General features: G+C 32.1%; 1 protein-coding gene across 4 annotated transcripts in view; it reads left to right on the forward strand.

The window, feature by feature from the left end:
• Positions 1–1,869, forward strand: part of LOC107443473 (cytochrome P450 2J2) — a 45,542-nt gene extending 43,673 nt beyond the window's left edge. For all 4 annotated transcript variants that reach the window (XM_087165289.1, XM_087165286.1, XM_087165287.1 and 1 more), the window contains exon 7: positions 153–1,869. In XM_087165289.1, the coding sequence (XP_087021415.1) occupies positions 153–313 (161 nt within the window). In that variant the 3' untranslated portion in view covers positions 314–1,869. The remainder of the gene's footprint in view (positions 1–152) is intronic.
• Positions 1,870–10,454: the final 8,585 nt, after the last annotated feature.

Raw genomic sequence — 10,454 nt, forward strand, 5'->3', positions numbered from 1 at the left:
CCTGTATATATAAATATGCAACTTAGAGAAAATAAGTTTATTCAAACCTAGCTCCAGCAAACTGTACTTTCCTCCATTTTTTTTATATTGCTCTTCTGATCGACAGAGATTTTGTGAGCATAATCAAATTAATATACTTGTTTCCATTTCAGGTAAAAGAGTGTGTCTCGGTGAAGGCTTTGTAGTGATGCAAACTTTTGTGTATTTGGCAGCCATAATCAAAAATTTCAAAATATCGTATCAAGAACCAAAGACATATTTTGAAGTGGGGACGTCACGAAGTCTCAAAATATACGTCACGCCCAGGAAGTGATAACGAAGCTGTAACACAGAATGGAATATTTGCTTTACGTTTTTACATCTTTATCAAGATGAATCTGCTTCTAGAATCTTTATATCTGATGAAGAACTCAATTATAAATAAAACTTTTTGGTTTATACATCACATACTCGTTGAATAATCTGGCTCTTAGAAAATAGTCGCTGAAATTTTGCCGTTCAATGCGCTGATTGAAAACTCCCCCGTATTTTTGCACTGCCTGAATTTTTAGGCTTATTGGAATGAGCCCACATAACTTTAGGCTAATTATAAATTATATCATTCATTAGTCTGAGCAGTTTGTAGTAAGCCCAGAATGACATTATTGCTTATAGTCTTACTCTAAATTTATTGGATCTGATAGAACACCCTATTCAGACGAGGCCTAATATCGGGTGCGTAAAGTCAAAAAAGAAGCACAAAAATAATTTTTTTTATATTTTTACATCCGCTAGCTCAACTTCAGACAAGCATTGTCAAACGAAAGGACAACTCAGAGTCAGGAAGTAATTCAGTCGAGAGATGATTGGCTTTTGCATCAATAATTATTTTTCGCCTTTCCATGCCAGGAAGAATTCTTAACTGTAGGAATGGTGTAAGGCTTTTTTCAAGCTTGTGACATCAAAAGACTCTCACGAGTCAGCTTTACGTCCTCGTATGAACGGGGTGTAAGAAAATTCAGTCTGAGTTGTTTTTCATCTAATTAGCCTTTTATAATCAGCTTAAAGGCATACAGATAAATTTCTACTAGCTAAAAAATATCCAGAAAGTTGTAAAGAAATATTGAAGAAAATTCCATTTCGCGTAGTGCATTACCAAATACTGGTGAGATTTGCAAAGAGCCGAATGTGCGCATCCTTTTAGTACAAACTACTTATCGAAGAATTTTGATAAGTATATAGCGTCATGTAAAATACATTATGCTCATCAATATAGTAAAATGTGACATCCATTTTTTTTTTATAAGCAAGGTACAAATATTTAAGTTGTAACGTTTATTTTCGTATCCATAACTCTCCCATAAATAGATTGCACAACCTCATCCCGTTACTGAAGAGCGAAGCAACCTCAATTATCAGTATTTACCGTAGACAATGCACTTTTGCCTTGGCTACCACTAGCCACAGATATCACCCCATGTGATTTTCCCCTGGGAGAGTTCGTAAAAATTCGCGTGTATGTGCTTCTAGGTCCAGCGACCATAACTTATTTGAAATCCCCCATCAAACCTGCTATGGCTAGCATCGATACAGATATGCTGCACAGAGTTAGACAGGAACTACTTTTCAGACTTAATGTACCCCGTGTAACAAAAGCGTATTCCGAACATTTGTGAACGAGTATATTGCTTTTATTACCTCTGCATGCACTGTATTTGAATACATTTATTACATGCTGCGTAGTGTAGCTATGAAATTGAGACATTCATTTTGACTTACCTTATATTTTGAATGAAACATGTATTAGAAGAAACAAGTGTGAGTCTGTAAAGTGGAATATAATTCGTACGAATATATAATTATCTGTCCATTAAAAATGTCTAACATTAAGCTAGCATGTGTGTAAATAATTATGGAACTCATTTCAAAGCTTTCAATTTATGTGACAGCAGTTTTATTTTGAATATTTTCGAAAAAGAGGTAGAATGTTTAACGCTAGGTTACCTAAAGGAAGTCATTTTGACTGCTTTTTCATTTGAAAAAAATGTACAAATAATAATGCATAAATTAATATTTTCTTTCCAAGTGAAGTAAATGTTTTATTATTAATATTTACTAATATCTTGTTATATAACTGTAGGTAATATTAAAAATAGTAAAAATTAACTAAACAAATTTCTATACACATTAGTTATTCTTTCACAATGCAGTCATTTTGACTGCTTTCGGGCAATATAGGTGTGCACTAAGTTTCAGTCTTTCTAGTGTTAAATAAAACTTTCAGGCCAGGAACGGGATCCATAATGCCTAAGTAAAGAAGGTGACAGATAAAAAAAGTGTGAGTTCACCTTCATCATCCTCTAATAAGTGTTTTTATAAACAGTATCAATAAAGTTTCTATATTATTTTGAAAAATGCATTTTTTCTGAAGAGAAATTTGTGATTTTTTTAAACATCCTATGAAGTTACCAAAAACTTTTTAATCTTGTTCTTACACGGAAATACAAACTTAAACTTCCACGAGAAGGACTACAGTTTTAAAAATTTCAGTACAGCGGTCGAGGGTTTGTACTCCGTTGATTAAATTCTACTTCTTTCGTTGTCTCTAAAACTATTTAAAGGAATCTAAAACATTTAACATATATTTATTTAAAAACTAATTTATCGAAAGATAATTCCGCGTAAAAAATTATTCAGAATAATACATCATGAATTTCCGATATTTGTAACTATGTATATAAAAATCTAATGATGGTGTCGCAGTTTTCCATTTTTATCGATACATTTTTACTGATCGTAAAATCACAGGGTAGTGTCCAGTTTTCGAATATTAATTTACAGATTTTTTTAGTTGATTATTTAGTTTTTTTATCAGCATAAAATGCATGAAGGTATTGATTTCCAGTAAAATATTTTTGTATCTCAAATTTAAAGGAATTTATCCATAATGTCTATTTCTCTTATTTTACTCTGTTATCATTGCGCATTTGATTTTTTTTTCTCTTCATTAAGAGTTTCAAACTAAAAGAGTTGTTTCTTTATTATAACGTAATTTTCCAATATTACCTCATTACGCTGCATTTTAAGATAAGCTTATTTGAATAGGTGTGTCTGAACTTATTTACCGCTTAACAATTATTATTTTTTTTTTGTTGTTGATGTAAATTACATTTGTTTACTATAAATTAACGTTGAAGAGATTCGTTAACTGATTTGGATTTTAACGATCATCTTCTTGCATAATGTGATGCATGCACAAATTGTATTTAATACATCAGCTTGCATGGTAAGGGAAAATATTAAATAACGGTTCACCAAATTTGTAATTATTTATGTTCACTTATAGATCTTAATACAATGAGGAATCATACGAGATCTTTCATACTATTTAATAATTTTTGGACGTAGGAAATGAGGTTACAAGCGTAATCAAACGGAATTCCTTATAGTAATCAAATTAAAAGTAAACAACTAAAACTTACGTAGAAAAAACTATTTTATGCTAAAAGACAGCATTTCTAATTAAGCAATTATCGAGGATGATGAGCAGTAGCTTTAAGCCACATATTATCATAACAATAACCGAAGAAACTCCAAATTCCAATGATTAAAAAGCTTTGTAATCTTCTTAATGTCATTTTGAATGATAAAATTTAAAACGTGAACGAAATCGGGCGAATAGTTCAATAGTTAATAGAAGTATAAGAGCATGTTTTAAAAAATGTATTGCTCATGAATTATTCAATCGATTCAATTTTATAATTTTTATAATCATGATATATTTTCAAAGTATGTAAAAATTACTTCACGCGTTAATTCAATATACAATGATTAAACTATATAATTGCTAAAAGATATTTTTTTGTCGAATTATGTTTGGAGGAAAGAGTCTCATAATTGTGTGCAAACATTTTTTGACTCACGAAAATTGCGATCGGTCTTTAAAATCTGAATACTGAATAAAAAGACTGCTCACACGGAGGGATTATAATAAAAATAGAGATATGCCGGGTACACAGCCATATTTCAATTCCCGGAACTCATTACTGGTTTTTAGCCTGAAGATCCCATCGACCCATTTTCCAGTGCTGGGTAACATTCATTTATGTTCGACACTATCCGATTCAAATTTTAAGTAATGTTGAAACTATTCATGAAAGTAATTGCAGTTTTGGAAATTCAAAAGTTCCATAAGGTATTACTGAAGCTGAAATAACTGGCTTTGGGCTCGATATATTTTACTTTTGCGCAGAATTTTGTTGAAGAAGTGTCCACTTAGGAGAGGGAGATGCAAACTCAAAATCTAATTTCTGAAAACTTATACTAAATTAATATAATAGTTAAATAAAAACAAAATTATAAATAAGAAATGACATTGATATTTTCTACAATCAGCAAATAAATACAACAATATGTTTGAATTATTTGGGTTTGTTGGCTTAGCATTTCATATACATACTCGCCATTGATAAAAATACAGAGAAATGAAAACTATCCACCTTTCATGACCAGCTTGATCACCATACAAAATAATCGTGCATATTATGAATGCAACAGTACAACTGTATTTAAATATTCTAGGTAATTCTTCAACCCCTCCTTCAATCCTTGCATCTCAATTAGTTTTAAACAGCATATTAACCACATGTTTTTCACAGTCTAGCTGTAGTTCACGGCATTGTCCGTATGGAAATACTTGGAATATAATTTTAACCATTTATAATGCGGATTAAAAAAAAATTCCTGCTAAACTATGATAGTGTGTGATATTAACATTTCTGTTTTATTTTATTTTATTATTTTTTTAATTTTTTTTTTAATAAACAAGAAACATAATTCTTGCTAATAAAACCAAATTATGCAGAATTTAAGCTATTTTATGGGTAAATTTTTTAACTTCACACGATATGGTAACAGTTTACCGGAAGTTGCAGCTTTCAAAATTAAAGTTCTTATTTCCACACATTTCGCAAAAAATACATAAATAAAAAGTACATTCAGCCAAATAACTGGATTTTATGTCACGCTTTGAGATATACAGTCAATATCTTTGCTTTCTAGTGCGTCCGATGCCTCAGCGCTCCTGGGTGGCCGCACATTTTTGCCCATAAACAGAGAGTCTGAACCAACCACACCCCTAAATAGACAAGCATATGATGCCTGCCCATACCGTAACGTCTGGGAAATACCAATCACTATTGTAGCGCACTTCTCTTTCCCCGCTAACTGGTAGTCAGAATAACTTTTCATGGGTGAATTTTCATCTCTCTCTCCGTGTATATATATATGTAATACAAAAGTTATAAAAATGCTTTTGTATTAATAAAAGCATTAAAACTTTTTCGTGTTCATAAAATGCAGTTATTCTATTTTGGGACTTCAAGGCTGAAAACATGCGAATGAATTATAATTAGATTTATGTTTCAAAAGAGGAGTTATTTTAAGATCTTTCACTTCCATATAAGGAAAGATTAAACGATTTGCTTTGAGTAATAAATAATTTTAATGAGGCGTAGGAATACAATTAATGCAATATGACTGACCTGTTTACACATTGTAAGTATCGTATAAAACCCAAGAGCAATGGTTTTTGCGTGGCTTTTTGTAGTTTATAATGCCCAAGGGGTGAAACTGCTATTTCACCATCGTTTAGTAAAATAAAAGATTATGCCGAAACTGGACTCGTTAATCATGCTGTTTTGACTTTTAATTAACTAAAAAATATCGGTGTGGATTCCCCGGTATTTCATATATATATATATATATATATATATATATATATATATATATATATATATATATATATATATATATATATATATATATATATATATATATATATATATATATATATATATATATATATATATATATATACACACAAAATTAAAATCGTTTTCCTGGAGATTAGCTGTCTATTTTTCTACACCAACATCACATAGAGAGAATATCATAGGATTGTAATATGTCACAGGTCCTTGTTATCAGCATTATAAACTTATATAAAGCGAGGGAGCAATATTATTTAACACATTACAATAGGGCATTAGCCGGAGAGTAATCTCTGTATTCGAAGCACACGTGGCAGAGCCTAACTCGGGTTGACTATATTTGAGGGTGCCCCTTGATTCTAGTTGTAATCGCGGTTGATCACCAAGCTGGGCGATGTTGAAACCAATCATGATTCTGATTGGTTTAGATTTTCGTGTTATTTTTAAATGTTCAACGGTATATGTGATTTCAGAGGTCCGTTAGTTCTAAGTTGGATACCGGCTAGTAAAGTTACTTTTTCTTCTGGTCAATAAGATCGAAGGTATGTGGGGAGTCATAAAGAGGGATTTTAGAAAAACATGTCATCGCCAGTCCGGTACCACAGACGCAATTTTCGATTCGTATTTCGCCGAATTTATGTGGCGATGGAGGTACACAGATTCTATTCATGATAAATTTAGACAGTATCTAACTGCTATTATTCGGTGCACCTACATCTGAGGATATTCAAGCTTAAAGAAGAAGCGAGTTGTTTTTTTCCTTTTCTTTCTGAGCTTACTCCATTAATTTTTGTTTCGATTCAAAACGCATTTTCTTGGGTTTATTAATTTTGCTCATATCGGGTTCATTGCAATTTTATAAAGTTTTGGCTGATGTTTTGTTAAAATTTTCCAATGTTTCATTGAAATATCATTATATTTTGGCAGCCATTCCTGTTACTACGATGTTCCGCGCAAACAGGAATGGCGCAAAACATTAGTCACCAATTTCGCCAAGGGGCACCCTCAAGCACAATTTTACCCCTACTAAATTGTTGATCTTATCGGATGCCGGACGCTCCCTATATGGTTCTTCATCTCCCCCCACCCCAGTAATTTAAATTTTAAACTGAAAACAATTAAAACCCAATGAAATATGGCAAACAAATTAAAACATGCAAAATTAATAAGTTGATGCTGAGTAATATTTCAAAAGCAAAACCCATTGCAAGCAATTTCCCAATTAACTACAATACTGTCAACTGACAAAATATTTCAGTTTCAATCAGGCAAAAAGCAAATTATATAATAAAAACATATGAAATAATTATTTGAAATGAAATAATTATGTTATCAATGATCATTAAACATTTTTGTCTGAATTGTTGTAAAAAAATAAGGTGAAAACAATAAAATTAAAAATTATTTACAATAGATCTCTGAATATTCACAAAACCTAGCTATATACATTTTTTATTGATTTTTCTTTTCACATCATTTGCACTTTTATGCATTATTTAAGAAATATCTCAAACAAATATGAACGGTTAATTAATATTTCTGGTTGCACAATTTTTTGAAAGTAAGTAAAAAACAATTAAAAATAAGAAAAAAAAACAATGATAAAATTAAAAATTATTTACAAAACCTCCTTATATACAACATTTTTTATCAATTTCTTTTCCATATTATTCGTTTTCATGTCTGGATTCTTCAACGTTTCTTCGCCGCGCATTTCGCTGTCGCGTATTGATAGTACAGCGATTATTTTCCCGGTAATTTTGTACTGCTAAATTTTAGCCCTATGTCGCTGTTAATATCTCCTAAGATATTCACGTCCCGCAGTGGACTGATCGTCAAGACACGGTTCTCATCAGATCACCGAAGTCAAGCATCACTGGCTGCGGTCAGTGTGCGGGTGGGTGACCCACTTGGATCAGTCTGCGTAGGGACCGAGGGTGTGCGGTATTGGTCCTCGTTAAACTGTGCTACCGTAAAGTGCTCGACTTCGCGCGCAGGTCGTCGGGCTACCGAAGCGGGGGTGCCATCCCTTCCGCAGAGGATCAAAATTGTGATGGCATGTCTTCGGATCATCCTCCGGGATGTTTCCCAGACCGTCGCCAATAGCCCATTGTGCAGCTCTAGTGCGACGTAAATTAACAACAACAACAACAACAACCTAAGATATTCACGGCGGTCGGCGATCCATTTTTTATAAAAGATATAAGCATTTTAAAGTAAACTCTGTTCAATATATTTCACACATTCAATACAAAATAAAAATCGCAACAAGATTTAGCTGGTTAGTTTAGTTGTAACACTTCTACAGACAGCATTATTAAAAATTATTACCTTTACACACACATGCGTTCTCAATTTTGATTGGCTGTTTTGTGTGTTACAAACCAGAAGTCTTCTGTGATTGGCTATGTGTTATCATTCCACTCATTCTTCTTATATATATATATATATATATATATATATATATATATATATATATATATATATATATATATATATATATATATATATATATATATATATATATACATTTTTTGAAAGTTTCATGTTTTTCAACTTTGTGTGCTTGTAGAATAAATTAATTTTCACATAAATACAAACGTTTATATGTCAAATTGTAGGTAATTTAATGCAAAATTTAATAATAGACACAGTATTACAATATCTGTATTACAAAAAAGTTATGCAACTAATAGTTCGATCTATCTTAGATTTTCATTTTTTTAAAGTGATACTTAAACAATCAATACTTAGTAGGATAACCCTTATTTTTTAAGACAGCTTCACAGCGTCTTTTCATCGAGTGAGCGAGTGCTTGGAGTTCATCTTTCCTAATCACATGGTGCCAAGAATCAATTATAGCTTCAATAAGTTGTCTTTTATTGGATGGACGTTTTTTTCGTGCAAGAATTTTCAAACGTCACCACAAATTTTCAATTGGATTGAGATCAGGGCTGTTTCCTGGCGATGGTAATATATCTATGCCTTTATTTTGAAACCATGCTTTGCATACTTTTGCTGTGTGGCTTGGAGCTGATTCCTGCTGAAAAATAAATGATGCGCTGTTGGGGAAGAGATCCTAGATGGAAGGTATCAATTTTGGTTTCAGGACAGTTTCGATATATTTTTTGGTATTCAGAATGCCATCGTTTCTGGTCTGAAAGTCTTATTTAAACATTCTATCTCCTTTTCGAAAATATTCTAAATAAAATTGCTGTCACATAAATTGAAAGCTTTGAAATCAGTTCGATAATCATTTACAAACATGCTAATTTATCGTTAGACATTTTTTATGAACAGATATTTGTATATTCTTACGAATTATATTCCACTTTTCAGACTCACACTTGTTTCTTCTAATACATGTTTCATTCAAAATACAAGGTAAGTCAAAATGAATGTCTCAATTTCATAGCTACACTACGCAGCATGTAATAAATGTATTCAAATACAGTGCATGCAGAGGTAATAAAAGCAATATACTCGTTCACAAATGTTCGGAATACGCTCCTTTTGTTATACGGGGTACATTAAGTCTTAAAAGTAGTTCCTGTCTAACTCTGTGCAGCATATCTGTATCGATGCTAGCCATAGCAGGTTTTATGGGGGATTTCAAATAAGTTATGATCGCTGGACCTAGAAGCACATATACTCGATTTTTTATGAACTCTCCCAGGGGAAAATCACATGGGGTGATATCTGTGGCTAGTGGTAGCCAAGGCAAGAGTGCATTGTGAACTGTAAATACTGATAATTAAGGTTGCTTCGCACTTCAGTAGGAGAATGAGGTGGTGCAATCTATTTATGGGAGAGTTATTGATACGAAAATAAACGTTACAACTTAAATATTTGTACCTTGTTTATAAAAAAATGGATGTCACATTTTACTATATTGATGAGCATAATGTATTTTACATGACGCTATATACTTATCAAAATTCTTCGATAAGTAGTTTGTACTAAAAGGATGCGCACATTCGGCTCTTTGCAAATCACATCAGCATTTGGTAATGCACTACGTGAAATGGAATTTTTTTCAATATTTCTTTACAACTTTCTGGATATTTTCAAGCTTGCAACAATCAATTTATGTGCTTTTAGGCGGATAAGAAAATGAATTTATGAAATTCTAATTAGATGAAGAACAGACTGAATTTTCTTACACACCATTCACACGAGGACATAAAGCTGGCTCATGAGAGCCGTCTTTTGACGTCACAAGCTTGAAAAAGCCTACTCTAATTTACCCATTCCTAAAGTTAAGAATTATTCCTTGTGAGGATAGGCGAAAAATAACCATTGATGCAAAAGCCAATCATCACTCGTCTGAATTCCTTTCTGAATCGGAGTTGTCTTTTCGTTTGACTCTGCTTGCTTCAAGTAGAACTAGAAAAACTTAATGTAAAAAAAAAATCTTTTTGTGCTGCTTTTTTGACATTACGCGCCCAATATTAGGCCTCGTGTGTTTGGGGTGTTATATCACATCCAATAAACTTAGAATAAGGCCATAAACAATAAGGTCATTCTGGGCTTACTAGAAACTGCTCAGAAACTGAACTAAAAACTAATGAGAAATGAATGATATATTTATAATTAGCCTAAAGTTATGTGGGCTCATTCCAATAAGCCTAAAAATTCAGGCAGTGCAAAAATACGGGGGAGTTTTCAATCAGCGCATTGAACGGAAAAATTTCAGCGACTATT

This window comes from Parasteatoda tepidariorum, chromosome 6, assembly GCF_982258835.1.
Source record: "Parasteatoda tepidariorum strain Cologne lab strain chromosome 6, Ptep-v5.0, whole genome shotgun sequence".
In the NCBI taxonomy this organism is placed as follows: Eukaryota; Metazoa; Arthropoda; class Arachnida; order Araneae; family Theridiidae; genus Parasteatoda; species Parasteatoda tepidariorum.